We start from the raw sequence: 22,157 nt of genomic DNA on the forward strand, positions 1-22,157 counted from the left end.
GGTCACAGACAGTTTTCAAAACAGCGATGGCTGTTACATAATAACTGGCAGGATTTCTTCACAGGCAGCCATCTATCTCACATCCCAGTTATTAATCCCAGATAATTAATGACTCAAGAAGTTCAATCCTGTCAAAGCTTTCTTCAGATTAACACATTCTTCGCGGCTTTTCAAAGTGTTTGACTCAAAGTGGCTGCTTCGAACACTGGTTCGGCCGGATATCAAATGATGTTCCACAAAAATTTGTTCCACTATTCGATACTCCACAATCTTCCACGTGTGAAGAAAGCAAAGCCACCGCACAGTAGTTCTGAACTTGCTTTTGAACAGTAAAGGAATAAGCAAAACACGTTGGCCTTGTGAACATTTCAAGGTTTAGGGGTGTCAACCGGTTGAGCCCCAAGACGGAATTTCATTTATTTAACAATGATTAAAATGTTTGCGTTTGAAAATATACAAGTGAAGACCACAACGGGGAAGTTTTTATTAACGGATTCCTTTTGAATTGGCATCCAAAAGAATTTATTTTTTAGACTCAACTGAACAGCTGAGAAGAAATGCTATTCCCGAATGAAAAGATTCCGTGAAAGACTTCCCTATCTAAAGTCTGTCTGGCTCTACGAAATATAAGCGGCTTGGTAGTAAGTGGTCCCTTAGCATTGATCTCTAATTCAGTTCGTTGACAGCCGCGGATTGCGGACGTGCCTAGTTCCACACGACAAAAATCCTATTTGCAATACGCAGGTTCAGAAAAAGTCAGATTTGCAGTGGGAGATCATTTCGCCGACCCGAGTGCGTCAGTGCCTGCTACATGCTTCGATTTATTTAATTCGAACAAACTGAATTAAAAATCGCATGCCTATTGTAGAAAACTTGTTTTCTTTTTAAGCGAATAACAGAACAGCTTTTGTTACTAGTAGGTCTGATTTTGAGTTTTCTTCTTCAAGGAGGCGTGGCCCAGCGGTACGACTATGGGAATGAATGATTTTCCAGTAATCAGATACCCATGTTATGCGCACAGGATTCTGGGATGGCCAGGGGGCAAACATTGCAAGTCGCCAGAAAGAAATGTATGGCATAAAGTTGTTTCTTCGTCAAAAACAGTGATTTCGGGCAAAAAATAACCCATTTTCGCCGTGATTTTGTGAGAAGCGGAGGTGACTAATGTTGGTGCGTGGAAATTGTAAGATTATGTGTTATAACTGGGATGAAATCTATCGATAAATGCGAAATGTTGATTGTGCAATCTACTGAATCTACACCAAGTAATGGTGACCAATAGTCTCGAAATAATACAAACGTAGGTATTAATTTGAGGGGATTGGCTCAATAAAGCCTTTTCAGTTGTTCTATTCAATTGTATATGTGCCGATAAAACAACCTATGCCAGGTGGTGATCACGGTGCTATATGAGTGTATAAATATAGGGTTGACAAGCCTTCGCGCTCACGTGCGTGTTTTAGTTTTGCCCTCGCGGGTATATCTTTTTGAGAACACCCTCTTATTTATGAAATGAGCGGTGTCCCCCGTAAATTTCCTTTAAGAGCTTGATTTTCTTCTTATTAAATGCCATTTATGGTTTGTAGGATTTGCGTGATGTTCACTGTCGCATGTTTTGTATTTTGATCTCAAAGGTCATTTCTGGGTTATGCGTATCGTTTATTAGAACTCTTGTTGTTTCTGTTTAGCGACTACCGTTCTTATGTACTTTGTGGCATTTGGTTCAGATTTGGTATGGGCCATTTCAGTGCATCCGGTGACAGTATAGCCTCTGTTTTTATCACTGTAAGGATAGGATTTGAACGGTGTACATGTATCTTGCAGCTTTTGTGTTGCTGAGCCCAGCTATTTGCTTTTGCGGTTGTCGCAAGATGTTGTGTGTCTTATCACGGCTATCTGTCTTTTGACCCTTTCTTTATCATTTTGTAGCTTGTTTGAAAGCTATGCAATGCGTTAAATTGAGGGCTTAAGTCCTCTTTAGTCCGTTTGTGTTTTTGTTAATATCGCTTCGCCGATCCGCTCTGCAACTGTGAGGTTTGTGTAGTGGGAGCTTTAGTTGATTACTTTGTACAATTTCCGATGGCTTTGGAGCTAAATGATCCTGAATAAGCTTTACCAGTTCCTGGTACGATTTTTCTCCCGGTTTTGCTGGGGCTAGAAGGTCACACATCAACTTGTACGTCCACAGGCTGCCCAAGCGCGAAATAAGAGGAATAAATGACACGTACGCGTACGTGACTCTTGCCTTCGAGGGGTGTTGTGTTACAAAGATTCGATTTACAAAGGTTTGTATGGGAAATTTACGGGTTTGATTTAAATACCTAAAATTTAATGTTCTGTGAATAAAACTGCCTTACCTTGTATCCGTGTTGTACTCTTTGTTGTTTCCCTGCGTTTGAGGCCTTTTTGAAGCGTTTTCAGCTGAAGAAGTGTGTATTCTTACAAAACCAAGTGATTTATTTGGGGCATCGCATAAACAGAGAGGGTATACAACCCATAGAAGGCAAAGTGAGAGCCATCCATGAGGCACCCGCACCAAGTAATGTCAAGAAACTTCAGGCCTTTCTGGGGATGTTGAACTATTACGCTTGTTATTTGCCAAATTTGTCGACTATTTTGGCCCCTTTGCATGAGCTACTTGCCAAGGACTGCAAATGGACATGGGGTAAAAGACAGGTTGAAGCTTTTAACCGAGCTAAGGACATGTTAAATTTCTCAGATTTCTTAGTCCAGTGTGACTCCAGTAAAAAACTTGTGTTATCTTGTGGTGCCTCGCCTTACGGACTTGGAGCAGTCCTCTCCCACATCATTGATGGGAAAGAAAGGCCCATCTCGTACGCCTCGAGGACCCTATCTCCTGCTGAACGAAATTATGCCCAAGTGGATAAGGAGGGAGCTGCAGTGATATTGGGATTCAAGAAGTTCCATCAGTATCTGTACGGACAGAAATTCAAGATTTTTACAGACCACAAGCCGCTTTTGGGTCTGTTTAAGGCAGATAAAGCTGGGCCCTACTTCTAGCAGCCTATGACTATGAACTGGTCTACAAAGAGGGACAAAACCATAGTTACGCTGATGGCCTTAGTCGGCTACCTTTGCCGGATACCATAGCGAGGGTTCCCACTCCTGGGGAAACAATACTCTTAATGGACCAGTTGGAAACCTTGCCAGTGGGTGCTGATCACATTGCGGATTAGACAGCCTCAAACCCAGTGTTACAGCAAGTCTTAAGAAGAGTCCACCATGGCTGGGGAGAGAAATGTCCGTATAAAAGCCTGGAGCCTTATTATTTGAGAAAAGACGAACTAAGCACACACAATGGATGTATTTTGTGGGGAAACCGTGTGATCATTCCACCAAGGGGCCAACAACAGCTTCTGGAGGACTTGCACAACACCCATCCAGGGATAGTCACAATGAAAAGTCTGGCGCGTTGCTACCTATGGTGGCCGGGGTTGGATGATGACATTGAAGCTAAGGTCACGTCGTGTGAAGTATGTCAGTTACATAGGGCAGCACCGGCCGCTGCTCCCCTTCATCCGTGGGAATGGCCTGAGAAGCCTTGGTCCCGCATACACATAGACCATGCAGGGCCATTTATGGGACAATTATTTCTTATTGTGATTGATGCATATAGCAAGTGGATGGAGGTGTATCCAACATCCAGTACCAGTGCGACAGCTACCATAGAGCTGCTTAGAAGAGGTTTTGCCACTCATGGGTTGCCTGACATGTTAGTTTCAGACAATGGCACGGGATTCGCGAGTAAAGAATTTGGGAACTTTATGGCGAAAAATGAAATTTTACATGTGAAAACTGCCCCTAGACACCCTTCGTCTAATGGTCTCGTTGAGAGATCAGTCCGTACTTTCAAAGATGGGATGAAAAAGTTGGAAGGATCGGAAGGTACAGTGCACACCAAACTCAGCAGATTCTTGTTGGCATATTGATGAACGCCCCAGACAACAACTGGAGTTACACCAGCAGAGCTGCTGTTCAACTGCCGCCTGCGAACCCGACTGGAGCTCATTCGACCTGATGTAAGGCAGCGCGTGGAAGCCCAACAATCATCCCAGAAAGAGCAGCATGACAACAGGATAGCGCGACAGTTTGCTGAGGGGGACAAGGTTCTGGTTAAGAATTTTAGTCCAGGACCCAAATGAAAGAAGGAACACATTGAAAGCAGAACTGGCCCACTGTCATATACGATCAAGAGTGAAGATGGTGTGGTAACCCGTAGGCATGTCGATCACATTCTCAAAGGACATGACGTACCCTCGAGGGAGGAGGACGACCTACCTGAGTCAGCAGTGCACGCTGAGCAAAATCCGGTACCGCCCACGGCAGTAGAGGAACAAAAGGATGCATCCACAGAGCCCGTTTCCATCAGCATGGAGGAGTCAAACGCAAGATCCCTAGCAAGGAGGTCTCAGCGCACAAGGAGAACCCCAAGTTATTTAAAGGACTATATGTAACTGTTTGAACGTAGATTAAAGTTGCGTTTAGTGATCATTATGAGATTGTACAGACATTACGGAACAATCAGTTACCCTTGTAGGAACTGTGTTTTGTGAACTAGGTGCGGGGAAGATGTAGTGTATTGCGTGACGTCACGTGACAGATGTTAGTGAATTGCAAATTATGCAAATACAGTTGAGTTGAGCTCATGGCCGCCTGTTTGTAGTTGCTTGTTCGTTCGTCGTATTGCTCCTCCCGCGAATACACTTCATGAACTTTTCAGATGCGATGTTTTTTGAACATTATTTGACATCGGATTTCCATATAAACACTGTCATTTCAGACGTGTTTGCCTACTCGTCAAAATGGCGTCGAAAACCGTGATCAGGCCTATTACAATTCCTGGTTTTCACACGACGTCATAAAAAAACTGAAATTCATAACTAAACACAATTTTGGGTTTTTATCCTCATCACATAAAAGAAAATCTAAATCTCCATCGGCTTGCTTGTTTTCAGCAGGATAGCATTCTTTGGTTTGAAAAGAAAGCAGTTTGAATTTTAGCTTTTTGCGCAGTGCGTGACAGAAGGATTGTTGCTCTAAACATGTCACGTACATGAAAACATCGATTCGCCTCGTGTGTTTTTTTAAGGTCTGATCAGCTAACATGTAATAGAAGCGTTAATGTCAATGTGTGAAAGTTCAGCAGAGAGAAGAAAGGCTTTGAAATTAATAGCCAAGGTAAACTCCAGATGTTTTTGCTGGTTTCCGGCCGCCATGTTGGTGCCCATCAGACGGGGCACCAACATGGCGTCCCATACTAAACTCTGTAATTTTCCGTGGTACATTTTCTCAATTAACACGATTAGGAGATGTCGCACAGTCCTGTGGCTTTCACACGTTGTTTATGTATCACTCTTCTACCACATATCAATTTCTTGACTTTATCTATTGAATGGTTGAGATTTTATTTTTACTTGCGTGACGATGTGTGAGGTAAAAACCACCTATAGCAGTACTAAAATAATTGATCTAATTACTAATAATTGATCTAATTACTCATATGATCTCCCTATACAGATCGCCCTATATATTTGAAAAGGGCACAGACAATTGTCAAAACAGCGATGGCTGTTACATAATAACTGTCAGGATTTCTTCACAGGCAGCCATCTTTCGCACATCCCACTTATATCCCAGATAATGACTCAAGAAGTTCAATCCTGTCAAAGCTTTCTTCAGATTAACGCGGCTTTTCAAAGTGTTTGACTCAAAGTGGCTGCTTCGAACACTGGTTCGGCCGGATATCAAATGATGTTACCCAAAACTTTGCTCCGTTACTCGATACTCCACAATCTTCCACGTGTGAAGGAAGCAAAGTCACCGCACAGTAGTTCTGAACTTGCTTTTGAACAGCAAAGGAGTAGGCAAAACACGTTGACCTTGTGAACATTTCAAGGTTTAGGGGTGTCAACCGGTTGCGCCTCCAACACAAAACTTCATTAACAATAATAAGTTGGTTTAAAATTTTTGCTTTTGAAATATATACAAGTGAAAACCACAACGGGAAAGTTTCTATTAACGGATTCCTTTTGATTTGGCATCCAAACAACAGTTGGGAAGAAATCCTTTCCCTGAATGAAACGATTCCGTGAAAGACTTCCCTATCTACAGAGTTCTGCGAAATATTAGCGGCTTGACAGCAAGTAAGTGGTCCCTTAGCTTTGAGCTGTAATTCAGTTCCTTCCCAGCCGCGAATTGCGGACGTGCCTCGTAGCACACGACAGAAATCGTATTTAGAATAAAGTGATATATCAGGTTCAGAAAAAAAAGTCATAGATTTGCAGCGGGAGGACAATTCGCCGGCCTGAGTGCGGCAATGTCTGCTACATGCTTTGATTTAATTAATTCGAACAAACTGAATTAAAAACCACATGCCTATTGTAAAAAACTTGTTTTCTTTTAAGCGAAATAACAGAACAGCTTTTGTTACTAGTACGTCTAGCTGATTTTGAGTTTCCTTCTTCAAGGAGGCCTGGTCCAGCGGTTAGGGCGCCAGACTTGAAATCTGGAGGTTGATTGATTGATAACTTTTTTTGACACGGTAAGAATTTACCAGTAAATTTTTAAATCCTATACCTGATACGTACAAAGTCTATGTCCGCCCTGTCCACCCGGTCCCGGGTTTAAGCCCCGTTAGCTCCCGTTCTCTACCACACTTTTAAATAGCCAGTTGGTTTGCCTCCTGCCAGTTGGGATTTTTCATTTCCACTATAAAAGGAAAAGCATTAAGCATTGTAACAGTTTTAAAAGGTATTAACTTGTGCAAACATATTCGTGGCTGAGAATCACGTTTTTCTAAGTAATAGGTTTTGCACAAGAAAATGTTGCTTTCAGTTGTTAGTCCACATTTTAGGCCACGGGTATGGTCGTCCAAATGTTTCAATATTCGCTAAGTTGTATTCGCTGTCGCTAAATTACATTCGCTATCGCTAAATTACATTCGCTGTCGCTAAATTGTTCATTCGCTGTCGCTAATACTTATTCGCTATCGCTAAATTGTACATTCGCTGTCGCTAATACTCATTTTCTATCGCTAAATTTCATTCGCTTTCGCTAAATTACATTCGCTGTCGCTAATACTTATTCGCTATCGCTAAATTGTACATTCGCTGTCGCTAATACTCATTTTCTATCGCTAAATTTCATTCGCTTTCGCTAAATTACATTCGCTGTCGCTAATACTTATTCGCTATCGCTGATATTCATTCGCTCTCGCTAAATTTCATTCGCTGTCGCTGAGTGTTTCCATTTCATGCGCTAAAAATTAACTCAGGGTATCCCCACACGGGAAAGTTTGTGGAAAGCCGCCAACCGCAGATTTGCATTCAAAAGCATGTGAGATCTCACGATGGCCGACGAAAAGGTATGGAAATGCTCTTCTGAAATTAAAATTTCAGATTTAGTTCGCTTCTAAGCCGTTCCTCAGTGAAAAGCTGGCGCTAGTATACGAAAAGGCTTTCTCCGGGGCTTTGTATGAGCTTAAAGTTTGGCTCATGGCACCATCGTGCTTCGTCGAGGCGGGAAAATACGTTCAGGCGAATGCAGCGGGACTCTGTAAAACGGGGATACGGACGGGCGGATGCGGACGGCGAATGGCGGATGGGGCTTTAAAAAAAAAAAACAAGAAAAAAGAGAATAGCTAGGATGTTGATACTGTTAAATTTATTGGTTAATTGCCACCTTCTAAGAAATGCTAGCTTTGGCTATTTTTTTTTCTAATTTGAATTAATCTAAATCTTATTGTCAGTCAAACAGCGAAAACGCTATAGAATGTTTTTTCTCGTTTTTCAACCAAATCAGTCTGAGTTTGCAGAGGAACTCCGTACATTAGTACGACACACCATCCGGCAAAACAACACTTTCATATTCATGAACAGTTACGGGATAATCTAGCCTCCCACTAAAAACGACCGCGTGGGAGGCTAGGGATAATCTGATAAACGGAAAAAGTAATGTATGAGCTCTTGTTAGGCATTATAGATTGGAAATTGTGGTTATTGTTCGAACAGACACATCGATACAAGTTATTAAAGATTATTTTAAGATGTCCAAAGATTTCCCTGCGTAGAATTTGCGAACGTGTCATTTTCCTCCCAGGACATGAAATCTGCACACAAGCGACGTTTCCTTTCAAGTTTTAATTTAGAGCAGAGCATGTCTTGAACAATCGAGACGAATTAAAGATCGCGATTTTTTTTTGTGGTCCCTCGCTGAAACGAACATGAACTTCTCGTGCTTGAAAAAATGTCACTTTTTTTCTCTGGGAAAATATTATGGGTTCCATATTTGGACGTTTGCGGTCACGAAAAAGTTACGTTCTGCCAAGATGTCTGATGTAGAGGAACACGAGTTAGAAAAGACAGTATTCCTCGGTTTATTCAGCAGTGGAACACCAATTTCAGGTCCGCTTCTTAAGGAGAAAGCGAAACATTTCTCAGCGCAGTTGAAAGCGGAGTCGACCGATCGCGAAAGCTTCAAAGCATCAACCGGTTGGTTAGACAAGTTTAAAAGTCTATTCACAATTAAATTCTGTTTACTTTATTTCGTTCCTTTACATTACTGTCTCATTAATATTCATATTTTCGATTATCCGGACTATTTATTCAAGTCCCAACGAGTCCGGATAATCGAGGTTCGACTGTACCAAGTTCACGGAGAAGACGACCCCTGACAACTAGGGACTGAAGGCCACCGCCGAGGCAACTGGGGAAAACCAGAAACTGACCGAAAAAACCTGTTTTTTTCTGTCAGGTAAAAAAACTGAATGTTCAAAAAAGGGAAAAACCAAAATCTGCAATGAATATCAAAACCGAAAAGACGCAAAACCCGATCAAAAAAGTCCCCCTATTGTAAGGAAAACTTTGCTTGTGTGCAAATTTAAAGGGAAGAAAATGATAAGTTCGCAAATCCTACGCATATAAATCTTTTAATAACTTGTATCAATCTGTCTGTTGCCTAACAAAGAGCTCGTACAGTACCTTTCCCGTTTATCAGATTATCCCATAACTGTTCATGAATGTGAATGTGTTGTTTTGCTGGATGGTGTGTCGTACTAATGTACGGAGTTCCACTGCAAACCGATTTGGTTGAAAAACGAGAGGAAACATTCTACGGCGTTTTCGCTTTTTGACTTACAATAAGATATAAATTAATTCAAATTTAAAAAAAAATAGCCAAAGCTAGCATTTCTTAAAAGGTGACAATTAACCAATAAATTTAACAGTATCAACATCCTATTTCTTCTTCTTCTTCTTCTTTTTTTTTTTTAAAGCCCCCTCCGCCGTCCGCCATCCGCCATCCGCCATCCGCCATCCGCCGTCCGCATCCGCCCGTCCGTATCCATGTTTTACAGAGTCCCGTATTTTCCCGCCTCGACGAAGCACGATGGTGCCATGAGCCAAACTTTAAGCTCATACAAAGCTCCGGAGAAAGCCTTTTCGTATACTAGCGCCAGCTTTTCACTGAGGAACGGCTTAGAAGCGAACTAAATCTGAAATTTTAATTTCAGAAGAGCATTTCCATACCTTTTCGTCGGCCATCGTGAGATCTCACATGCTTTTGAATGCAAATCTGCGGTTGGCGGCTTTCCACAAACTTTCCCGTGTGGGGATACCCTGAGTTAATTTTTAGCGCATGAAATGGAAACACTCAGCGACAGCGAATGAAATTTAGCGAGAGCGAATGAATATCAGCGATAGCGAATAAGTATTAGCGACAGCGAATGTAATGTAGCGAAAGCGAATGAAATTTAGCGATAGAAAATGAGTATTAGCGACAGCGAATGTACAATTTAGCGATAGCGAATAAGTATTAGCGACAGCGAATGAACAATTTAGCGACAGCGAATGTAATTTAGCGATAGCGAATGTAATTTAGCGACAGCGAATACAACTTAGCGAATATTGAAACATTTGGACGACCATACACGGGTGATACAAAACAATAAAAAGCTGCCTTTCGATCGGTACAACCTTCAGTCTCAGTTTTACCTATGAGATTTAAAAAAGTAGCTGACTAAACTAAAACTTTCTTAATGTTAGGTTCTTTCTTAAAAATAGTCACTACATAAATAAACTACTTTATTTTCATAATAAAAGCCCACTTGCGAAACTTAAAATCTGTCTCCAGTGTAACCGTCGATCTACATTGTAGCTTAATAACGATAAAAGTCTTATATAACTACTTAGCCACAAATCAGTAACTCTTTTGAATAACTTCACAATAGTGACTAGTTAACTGGGTCGTGAGAGAGCAATTGGCCTGAACACCTCATTGCCTCTCGCAACGTTTGCGTAGATGTACGTATCATTTCATGCAAAATAACTGAAACTTCACATCAATGAACTGATCCTAAGTGTTATTTCTGAAAACGTTTGAATTAAACAAACAGGAAAAAGAAACAAAGAAAGAAGCAGTACAATTTCAAAAGTGTGACGGCTACGACTAAACTATTCACGGAAAACCATATTACCCCTGGAAAACTTCACGCGCATGGTCGTTGTCACGTACATGCAGTTTCTCTACTTTCATATTCCAAACCTTTTTAGTTCCAGTGGCTCATGCTCAGAATGACGATATTATATGTGGTCATTCACCCCTCTCCCCCCTTCACGTTGCTCATTATTTCGCTCGTCCCCTGACTTGTCTCCCTTCGACCCTCGTGCTCCACTCACTCCTTTATTCCTCTCCGCTCGAGCGCGAAAGAGGCCTCTTCGGAGGAGAGTGTGTGGGGTGCTAAAAGATATGAGTTAGAGAGAGGGAGGGGGCGGGGGGGGGGGGGGGTAAAATCAAATTTTGCAGAAAAGAAACGGATCAATTTAAAAAAAGTTCACCTAGTCCCCTTCCCTTATCGTCTTGTCCCTTATCAAAGATTCTAGGCCGCTTTGAATAACATGTTTCATAATAAAGAAAAAATAATAAAAATAACTAGGAAAAACAACCATTCCACTCCGAAAAACTGAATATGGTAAGGCCATTATCACACCGTCAACTTTATTAATGCTGTTTTACATGATTTTCTCTTAATACCATCGCAAAAGTATGTCATGCAGAATTACACTAATCTAGAGTTTGTTGTTTACTATTTTTGCTGATTATAAAATCTTGGACGACAAGCTATGTTTAGTCGAGGCTACCAAAAAGAGTAACAGCAATTAGCTCGACGGTTTTTTCAAGCGACTGGCGGTTCTACTTCTTCAATAATGATCCTGCTGACCGAATTCGAGCTTGTTTGCGCGTTCGCATCTCCGAACTCAGCACAGTTGCCGACGTGAAAACCAACCTGTACCTTTCCAGGGTTCAAGCCGCCACAGTAACCTTCTATGTTAACAGATCTGTGGATGTTGAGATTTTCTCTCTGGTACACGACTCCATCTATAGCGGCAGGCACTGTACACTCTGTGTTGTTGAAAGTGAAAAACCATCTTTTGCAGCAGTCAGTGCAGCCTGTAATACGAGTATTACCCACATACACCACCCGTAGATAAGTATCACTTTTCCTCTTCGCAAATTCGCACACCTGGAATTCAAATTAAAAGAAATAAAAATCATGCTACTAACGGATACCGCTCCGTCGTGATCATGGATGAACCGATCAGTAGAATACAAAACCTTGGTCTGAGCCGGAAGACTGCGGTGAGTCAGGAACAGCAGTTAACCAACTTGGCTAAGATCAACGGGGAAAACATGAAGTGTTGGCGGGTGGGGACGAGAGCAGATAGCAGTAAACTTTTTTTCGCAGACACCAGTATAGAATGAATCTATCAGTACTTACGGAAAAGAGGGGAATGGAACCACACGATACAGAACTGGTAAGTATACTGACGACACGAATACGAACGAACGAAGACAAAGACAAGAATCGAGCTTTCTTCCTTTCTCACCCCCAGATCGCTTTCATCTCTATCCACTTCGTTCTCCGTCCTCTTTGTTCTATTTCCCGCTTTGTGCTATAACTGAACACTTTTCTTTTAATGTCAAAGAATTGAACCGTTTTATCGGCCAAAGATAAAACTACGTTTGGACAAAATTTGTTGGAATCAATTTTGAACCCGCGTGCAAGGGCGATTTAGGTTTTACCGCTCGCTTATATCAAGAACGATAACAATTAAATTTACTACTTACATGAACCTGACCATTATCCCGGGCGTCCTTTGTTTTGCCAAATAACCAAGAGCACTGTTTCCAGCTTCGGTTACCACCGGGACATCCTGGAGGTCCCTGGATACCTGGAGTTCCCGGAGTTCCCGGAGTTCCGGGAGTTCCTGGTGTTCCGGAGGGACCCTGCGGTCCTTGCAGACAGCATGGAGTTTCCGAGGAGCACTGAGAAACAAAAAGTAACTTGCAATTACTGAATTTTTACAACACAACACAACACGCTTAGACACATCCCAATTATATGACTTTAAATCCCACCATCAGAAGGACCCGATTTGTTCAAAAAATTCCTCGTCTATTTCCTTTTTCCAGGCTCCTTTAAAAAAAATATTGTGCTGAACTTTTTAGGAGCAACTCTTCCTAAGAGCCTCTTATTTAATCTTTATTGAAAAGTTATATTTCTCTGATAACGCTTCAATCAACCTCTCGTGGGAAGTAGGTAACAAATATGAAATACGAACGGAGAAATTTAATTTTCTTAAAATTTTGTGATTCGAACTATTCGTACCCTGGGCTGTGCTCCAAACCCACTGACAAGATCGTAGATTTTGCAAAAACTTGCAGCTGTTAGTTCTGGAGAATACAGATAATTCAAAACCTCCTAATTCGCTAGTTATGAAAGATGACCCTGCACGTATTGCTATAACTATAACAAATTTGAGGGTGCAAAGTTTATCTACTTTGAGCACTGATTGCAACATGCAATTTAGCCCAAGTTCAAAGGAATGAATTGCAAAAGTGGCTCATAATCACTGGCTCTTCTACGTATGAGTAGAAAAGTTCCATCCATCGTCTATCAAAATATATTAAAACATTTGGCAGCAATCCAGTTTCAAGTGGGAGGTGAAGGCTGTAAAATTCGACTAATACGGCCATATTTCCATCGAACCTACCCATTAACGAGCTCTCCTTTCTAGAGAGATTTACCAAATATAAGCGGCCTGACTGTCGTTGATCTTTTAGTTTTAATCTTTAATTGATTTTTAAAACAATTTCTTTGCCTCGATTCTTTGCTAACATTAATAAATTTGATAAATTGTAAGGTTAGGATCGCTCTTCTGTACTGCCTTACATCTATACACTCACAGTTTGGGCAGGCTCCACTCCTTGAATACCGCAAAACATCAGAGCGAAACAAAAAAGGAAATAACTGCCTCCCTGGTAAACATTGTAAACTTTCGCAAAATTCCGTGTATTTTTTTTCTCTCAAAGATAAGTTAATGGCTGCGTTAACCGATCAGATAGAAGAGTAACAGAATCACTGAGAATGAATGAACAGATTAGGGAGCTGTTGTATGTTTTGTGAATGATCTTGAAGCGTGACGGGTTCCTCTGAAAGGGACATCAATCACTCGGAACAGACCAACAGATTAGGGAGCTGTATTTTTAGATCAGTGATTTTAAAGCGTGAGTGGGTCCTCCGAGGACGTCAATTACTCAGAGGCAGAAGTTTCTTTCTCCTCTTCTGGGAGGAAATTAACTGCTGGAATGCATACTGCTTCAAGGATAATAAAGTGGCTAAAAGTTCAAAACGGATGTAAACCTGTTTAGAAACAATGTGCCCAGTGACCAAATATTGTGACATTTACAGATATATGTATGACTTTAAAAGTAATGTCGGACGTACGTATCGATGTTACTATCACAAATTATCAAGGCAAAGTGACGGTTTCATCGTGCATTGAATATAAAAGAGTGTTTCTTTTGTGCTTATGAAATATTATGTAGATAGCTTGTGTTTTCCACCCGAAAAATCTCAAGCATGTTAAAAACCGGGGAACCAAAAGAAAAAATCAGCAGCCATCAATGCGTTGCGTATCTTTTTAATCGTGGTCTATGTGATATGGAGTATGTCAGTTACACCAATCGACACTTAACCATCAACGTGGTGTTGCCGAGCACAGGCCATGGAATTCGTCAATTGGCAAGTGCCTGCGCGATATAAGTTGGATGTCAAAATTGAATTTAACTAACAATGTTTCAGTAATGACAAAAAAAAAAAAAAAAAAAAAAATTGCCGCAGCAAGTTCGACTGCTTAATTCACGTGATATTGATCATCCAAGTTTGTCGTTTTAGGTGAATGGTCTTGAGGCATAAGTTGTTCTTCCAAGAACGTCAATCATTCGGAGAAGAAGTTTCTGCTCGGAGACCGCATTTAATCGCTGGCATGCATTATATATTTAATCGTTGCTTGGAGGCAATGCAAGAATCAATAAAAATGAACCAACAGAACAAGGAACTGTCTTTTTAGGCGAGTAAACTTGAGGCGTAAGTGGGTCATCCATAGACGTCAATCACTCTCAACAAAAGCTTCTGATTGGAATCAATAATCGCTGGCATGCATACTTTTTCCAGGATGATTAGGCATATTTAAATTCAAAACGGTTCTCAACGTGTTAAAGGATGTGCACTGTGGCATGTGGCCAGAATTTTCAGCATTTACAGATTAGTGTTTGTATGGCTTTGTGACTTTGACACAAACATCAATTTATTACCGTTTATGACATTCAACGTATTCTTCTCATATTTGCAACATTTCGGCCTATAAAGAATGTAAGCGAAATCATCTAAGACCGCCCAATATTTGAAAACGTCAGAGACAATATTTGCAAAGCAACGATGGCTGTTACATAATAACTCGAGTGATTTCTTTACAGGCAGTCATCTTTCTCACATTCTGCTCTCACATCCCAGGTAATGACCCAAGAAGTTCAATCCTGTCAAAGCTTTTCTTCAGACTAGCACCTTCTTTGCTTTTCAAAGTGTTCCGACTCAAAGCGACTTCTTGAAACATCCGTTTGGCCAGATCAGTCGTACGATGTTCCACAAACTAAAAATTAAAATTTGCCTACTATTCGATATTCCAGAATCTTCCGCATGTAAAAAAAACAACAGAACTTGCTTTTTAACACGGTAAAACGGAGTATTAATAAACGATCATTTTAAGGAATAAGCAAAATGAATTGACCTGGCAAAGATATAATATCTTAAACATTTTAAAGTTTAGGGTTGTTAACGCTGAGCACCAACACGGAATTTCATTTACAATGGTAAAGTGATTAAAAATGTTTTGCAATTGAAAATTTACACAGATATAATAACTGATTAACACCACAACGGGGAAGTTTTTATAGAAAGGTTTTATTAGGGGGATTCAAACAAATCAGTCTAACTTAATTTTTAGAATCAAACAACAGCTAAAATCAAACATCTACGGCCCGAATAATTCCGTTATTTAAAAGGATCTACTAGATTTAAAAGCTTTCCTTTCCAGCGAGCTCTATCTAATACAAGCGGCTTGACTGTCGTCGATCTTTTAGTTTTAACTGATTTTAAAAACAATTTCTCTGCCTCATCCTCTCTTGGAGAAGAATTTCCTCTCTTGACAAACAATTAATAAACTTGATAAATTTTAACGTAAGGATCGCTCTTCTGTACTGCGTTATATCTATACACTTACAGTTTGGGCAGGCTCCGCTCCTTGAATACCGTAAAACACCAGAGTTGAACAAAAAAGGAAAATAACTGCCTCCCTCGTAAACATTGTGAAGTTTCACGAAATTGCGGGCTTTTTCCTCAAAGATAAGTTAATGGCTGCTTCAACCGATCAGATAGGAGAGTAAGAGAATCACTGAGAATGAATCAACAGATTAAGGAGCTGTTGTTAAATTTTTAGTAAGTGACCTTGAAGCGTGATTGGTTCCTGCAAGGACGTCAATCACTCAGAGAAGAAGCTTCTGCTCTGTTGCCGCATTTAATCGCTGGCATGTATTATACATTTAATCGTTGCTTAGAGGCTATAAACGAATCAATAAGAATGAACCAACACAACAGGGAGCTGTCTTTTTAAGCGAGTGATCTTGTGGCGTGAGTGGGTCCTCCAAGAACATCAATCACTCAGAGAACAAGCTTCTGCTCTTAGACCGCACTTAATCGTGGAAATGCATTATACATTTAATCGTTGCTTAGAGGCAATAAATGAATCAATAAGAATGAACCAACACAACAGGGAGCTGTCTTTTTAGGCGAGTGATCTTGAGGCTTGAGTGGGTCCTCCATAGGCGTCAATCACTCTGAGCAGAAGATTCTGATCGGAGGCAATAATCGCCAGCATGCATAATTCTTCGAAGATGATGAAGTATAATAAAATTCAAAACAGTTTTAAACGTGTCAAACGATGTGCACGGTGGCATGTGGACAGAATTTTAAGCATTTACAGATTAGTGTTTGTATAGCTTTACGACTTTAACTTCTGTCATTTTAGGTGAATAGTCTTGAAGCATGAGTGGTTCTACCAAGAACGTCAGTCACTCGGAGAAGAAGCTTCTGCTCGGTGGCCGCATTTACACAGAGGCAGAAGATTCTTTCTCCTCTTCTGGGAGGAAAGTAATCGCTGGAATGCTACTGCTTGAAGGATAATAAAGTGGCTAAAAATTCAAAACGGATGTAAACCTGTTTAGAAACTATGTGCACTGTGACCAGATATTGTGACATTTACAGATGTATGTATGACTTTAAAAGTAATGTTGTCGGACGTACCGATGTTACTATCACAAATTATCAAGGCAAAGGGACGGTTTCATCGTGGTTTGAATATAAATGAGTGAGAACAATAAAAAAATATCATAGACCTCCTGTTTCTTTTGTGCTTATGAAATATTATGTAGATAGCTTGTGTTTTCAAGCCGAAAAATCGCAAGCATGTTAAAAACCGGGGAACCAAAAAAAAAAAAACACCAGCCATTGATGGGTTGTATATCTTTTTAATCGTGGTTTATGTGATATGGAGTATGTCGGTTACACCAATCGACATCTAACCATCAACGCGGTGTTGCTCAGCACAGTCTACGGAATTCCTCAATAGCCTTATTCACATTAGAGGACGGGAAACTCGTCAGACGGGTAACCCGTCTGACGAGTTTCGCGTCCTAGATTGAATTCGCGATGAAAAAGCTATCTGACTTACCGACATGAATTCACATTAGGACGAGTTTTTAGGACGGGTTAAGATGTCGAGGTACCGGTGTGAGATGTGCGTAGTTACCTAGCCAGCAGAAAACAGAACGCGCCTGGCTGATTGTAGTATTACCAAAGTATGCAGGCCTATATTTCAAACTGTCTCTTGGGATCAAAGAAACGAAGCAATGATTTCCAATTTAAAAGTTCACTGGCGTCCAATTATATCTTTCTTGAAAACCAAAACTTGAGGGCCATTGTTTCCAGAACGAGAGCAAAAGGCTTATCTCGGCTTTCAGTTGATGACAACCGCACAGCGGCAAAGATGTTTGTCTGTTTGTCAGTCCAGGGTTTGTTTTTCTGTGTTTTACAACGCTTCACCTACTTCTTTGGCGCCATTTTGTTTTCCCAAAGTCCGCTGCTATCGTTCTAGTTCTAGTCTAATCGGCGCATTTTCTCCTAAAACTCGACCTAGAAACCCGTCTAAGTGTGAATTTGTGATGCATTTTGACGAGTTTCTCGTCTAGTCGGGAAACTCGTCTTTAAAAACTCGTCGACTAGACGGATAAGTGGACGGGTAAAATTGGACGAGTTTCTCGTCTAAAACACGTCCCGACCCGATTTCACACCAAGACTGGAAGCTTGTCTCAGACGAGAAACCCGTCCAAAACGGGTTATTTGTCTCTAGTGTGAATTCGGCCTATTGGCAAGTGCTTGCGCGATATAACCTGGATGTCAAAATCGAATTTAACTAACAGTTTCAGTAAAGACAAAAAAAAAAAAAAAAAAAAATGTCGCAGCGAGTTCGACTGCTTAAATTCACGCGATATTGATCATCCAAGTTTGTCTTTTAAGGTGAATGGTGTTCAAGCATAAGTTGTTCTTCTTCCAAGGACGTCAATCATTCGGAGAAGAAGCTTCTGTTCGGTGGCCGCATTTAATCGCGGGCATGCATTATACATTTAATCGTTGCTTGGAGGCAATAAAAGAATCATGAAGAATGAACCAACAGAACTGGGAGCTGTCTTTTTAGGCGGGTAAACTTGAGGGGTGAGTGGGTCCTCCATCGGGCGTCAATCATTGACTCTCAACAGAAGCTTCTGATTGGAAGTAATAATCGCTGGCATGCATACTTCTTCGAGGATGATGAAGTGTTTTAAAATCCAAAACGGTTCAGCTATACGTGTGAAAAGATGTGCACTGTGGCATGTGGCCAGAATTTTCAAAAATTACAGATTAGTGATTGTATGGCTTTGTGACTTTACACAATCATTTATTAGTTACCGTTTATGTTTATGACATTCAACGTATTCTTCTCATATTTGCTACATTTCGGCCTATCAAAGAATGTGAGCAAAATCATCTAAGACTGCCCAATATTTGAAAACGTTAGAGACAATATTTGCAAAGCAACGATGACTGTTACATAATAACTCGAGTGATTTCTTTACGGGAAGCCATCTTTCTCACATTCTGCTCTTATATCCCAGATAATGACTCAAAAAGTTCAATCCTGTCAAAGCTTCTCTTTAGATTAGCACCTTCTTCGCTTTTCAAAGTGTTCCGACTCAAAGCCACTTCTTGGAACATTCGTTCGGCCAGATCAGTCGTACCATGTTCCAAAAAACTTAAAATTAAAATTTGCCTACTACTCGATATTCCAGAATCTTCCGCATGTAAAAAAAAAAAAAGCAACAGAACGTGCTTTTTAACACGGTAAAACCGAGTATTAATAAACGATCATTTTAAGGAATAAGCAAAATGGATTGACCTGGCGAAGATAATATCTTAAACATTTTAAAGTTTAGGGTTGTTCACGCTGAGCACCAACACGGAATTTCATTTACAATGGTAAAGTGATTAAAATTGTTTTGCAATTGAAAATTTACACTGATATTATAACTGATTAACACCACAACAGTTAAGTTTTTATAGAAAGGTTTTATTACGGGCATACAAACGAATCAGTCTAACTGAATTTTTAGAATCCAACAACAGCTGAAATCAAACATCTACGCCCGAATAATTCCGTCATTAAAAAGAATCCACTAGATTTAAAAGCTTTCCTTCCCAGAGAGCTCTATCTATATCTAATACAAGCGGCTTGACTGCATGTTGTTGATCTTTTAGTTATAATCTCTGATTGATTTTAAAAACAATTTCTCTGCCTCATCCTCTCTTGGAGAGGATTTTCCTCTCTTGACAAAAAAAAAATTAATAAATTTGATAAATTTTAAGGTAAGGATCGCTCTTCTGTACTGCGTTATATCTATACACTTACAGTTTGGGCAGGCTCCGCTCCTTGAATACTGCAAATCATCAGAGTTGAACAAAAAAGGTAAACAACCGCCTTCCTCGTAAACATTGTAAAGTTTCACGAAATTGCGGGCTTTTTCCTCAAAGATAAGTTAATGGCTGCGCTAACTGATCAGATAGGAGAGTAAGAGAGTCACTGAGGGTTAATCAACAGATTAGGGAGCTGTTGTTAAATTTTTAGTAAGTGATCTTGAAGCGTGATTGGTTCCTCCAAGGACGTCAATCACTCAGAGAAGAAGCTTCTGCTCCGTTGCCGCATTTAATCGCTGGCTTGTATTATACATTTAATCGTTGCTTAGAGGCATTAAACGAATTAAAAAGAATGAACCAACAGAATAGATAGCTGTCTTTTTAGGCGAGTGATCTTGAGACGTGAGTGGGTCCTCCATCGGGCGTCAATCACTCTTATCTGAGCAGAAGCTTCTGATCGGAGGCAATAATTGTTGGGATGTATGCCTGTTCGAGCATGATGAAGTGTATTCAAATTCGAAACGGTTCTAAACGTGTCAAACGATGTGCACGGTGGCATGTGGACAGAATTTTAAGCATTTACAGATAAGTGTTTGTATGGCTTTGCGACTTTAACTTCTGTCATTTTAGGTGAATAGTCTTGAAGCATGAGTGGTTCTACCAAGAACGTCAGTCACTCGGAGAAGAAGCTTCTGCTCGGTGGCCGCATTTACACAGAGGCAGAAGATTCTTTCTCCTCTTCTGGGAGGAAAGTAATCGCTGGAATGCTACTGCTTGAAGGATAATAAAGTGGCTAAAAATTCAAAACGGATGTAAACCTGTTTAGAAACTATGTGCACTGTGACCAAATATTGTAACATTTACAGATGTATGTATGACTTTAAAAGTAATGTTGTCGGAAGTATCGATGTTACTATCACAAATTATCAAGGCAAAGAGGCTGTTTCATCGTGGTTTGAATATAAATGAGTGAGAACAATAAAAAAATATCATAGAACTCCTGCTTCTTTTGTGATTATGAATTATTATGTACTGATAGCTTGTGTTTTCAAGCCGAAAAATCGCAATCATGTTAAAAACCGGGGAACCCTGGCAAAAGAAAAAATCGCCAGCCATCAATCCATTGTGTATCTTTTTAATCGTGGTCTATGTGGTATGGAGTATGTCGGTTACACTAATCGACACTTAACCATCAACGTGGTGTTGCTGACCACAGGCCACGGAATTCGTCAATAGCGCTGTGCACTAATGACGTCACGAGATTTCACATCCCGTCGAGACTCAGACAAACAATGTCCAATTCTGTAAGAGATGTAGGGAAGAACATGTGAGTGGGGAGCAGTTCGCTTCGATCTTTAACGGTTTTAACCGACGCAGACGACGTCCCAGGCTCAAAATTCGAAAGAAAACCAGAGGAATACACAGTTGAGACACTAAAACGGTGGTTAAAGTGCAGGGGCTTGAAATTAAGCGGCAAATGATGCGAGAACGCATCTCTATCATTCCTCAGGAGTCGGCCGGACTGAAGAGATCCACAAGATTAGGATCGAAACCGCGGTCTTGCCTGACCATTGCCAAAAATGCAACAGAATTTACTAACGGCTGAATGACTCGTAACAGCCCCTGGCCAGAGCAACACAGAAGAATTGCCAGGCGCGTAGGACGGGGGGTTCGAGGGGTTCGAACGAACCCCCTTTGAAGATCAATAATGGCGGAAGAAAACCTTTTAAATAAAGTTTCTCTGGTCAAAATACATCAACAAAAGAAAAATAGAGACATAAACCCATTGTTCAGGCCTTATGTCTTATCCTCCGACTTTGATTTTATCGCAACCTTCATCTGCGCCTACTCCTTCCTCTCCCATATGTCGGGTCTCACTGTAAAGCCTTCAGAAGAAAACGAACGACGTCTTCAAAGCGTTTGCGATGGTATTGGAGGTAAAGGCAACTTACAAACGTCCTCGTGTAGAGCGTGTGACACGCGTGTGAGTGGTGCGTGACGCGAGATTGTCTATACCGTGAAGAATGCCGGGAAGAGCGAGGACGAACCATGTGCTCATGGCTGATGTAATCGGACAGTACGCAGTTTGTACTTGTAATAAAACGTCGTTTACAGTTTAAGCTTGTGGAGTGTGTAACATTGGCGACCCTGCCAGGACTATTGGGAGCTTTGTCTACGTTGAACCGTCGAGCGTCGTTAATTTTGCAGCGTAACCGGCGATAACTGGACCGCGTTTCACCTCTGACCTGGGAAGTTGTGCAAACACGAAGCGGTGCTCTATTTACCGGAGAGAAATTTTGACTGTGTGTCAGTGGTTGGTTAGTAAGAAGTTTTGATTTGATAGACTATGGAGACTCTTGAGGCTCTTCAAATCAATTTGCAAGTGGCGTTTTGTGGCTTGAGCGAAGAAAAATTGAAAGATGTTTGTAGTAAAGTAAACATCACTTTGGCGCCGGGAAGTAAAGGAAGACTGGTGTTTATTCAAGCACTAAATAAGTATCTCGAGACCGAAGAACTGAACGAAACAAAACTCAAGGAATTGGCGTTGTATGTAGGCATGAAGGAGAAGACGACAGAATCCAAGGTGAAAACAGAATCAGTCGAGAATTCCGAAGGAAGCGGTTCAAAAACGGAACAACAACCAGTCCTATCGATTTCTAAGATAAAGAGAGACTTTAAAACTCAGGCCAAATTGGCGACATCTCGCAGAAAGATCGCCTAAGTTTCTCATCGCTGG

General features: G+C 40.8%; 1 protein-coding gene across 5 annotated transcripts; it reads right to left on the bottom strand.

Moving 5' to 3' along the window:
- Positions 1-10,996: 10,996 nt before the first annotated feature.
- LOC146476226 (collagen triple helix repeat-containing protein 1-like) lies at positions 10,997-19,545 on the bottom strand. 5 transcript variants are annotated; one of them, XM_085114649.1, is made up of 3 exons: positions 19,416-19,545; positions 12,145-12,360; positions 10,997-11,539 (listed from the first exon to the last, which is right to left on the bottom strand). In XM_085114649.1, exons 1-3 carry the CDS (start codon positions 19,497-19,499, stop codon positions 11,192-11,194), a joined length of 648 nt encoding a protein of 215 aa, XP_084970775.1. In that variant the 5' UTR covers positions 19,500-19,545; the 3' UTR covers positions 10,997-11,191. The 5 variants fall into 5 exon arrangements, with proteins under 5 accessions (XP_084970775.1, XP_084970779.1, XP_084970776.1 ...); XM_085114653.1 differs by having other exon boundaries at positions 12,145-12,342; positions 19,416-19,537; XM_085114650.1 differs by lacking the exon at positions 19,416-19,545 and adding an exon at positions 15,639-15,994.
- Between the last annotated feature and the right edge of the window lie 2,612 nt (positions 19,546-22,157).

This window comes from Pavona decussata, unplaced genomic scaffold (assembly GCF_977016875.1).
Source record: "Pavona decussata unplaced genomic scaffold, jaPavDecu1.1 SCAFFOLD_78, whole genome shotgun sequence".
NCBI classification, from domain to species: domain Eukaryota; kingdom Metazoa; phylum Cnidaria; class Anthozoa; order Scleractinia; family Agariciidae; genus Pavona; species Pavona decussata.

Bases quoted from the DNA above. Each gene is read 5' to 3' on its own strand.
- LOC146476226 (XM_085114649.1), bottom strand. From the start codon at position 19,499: ATGTTTACGAGGAAGGCGGTTGTTTACCTTTTTTGTTCAACTCTGATG. The intron at 12,361-19,415 runs GTAAGTGTATAG...AGTAATTGCAAG, and splicing joins GAGCGGAGCCTGCCCAAACT to TTACTTTTTGTTTCTCAGTG. The intron at 11,540-12,144 runs GTAAGTAGTAAA...TTTGAATTCCAG, and splicing joins GGGATAATGGTCAGGTTCAT to GTGTGCGAATTTGCGAAGAG.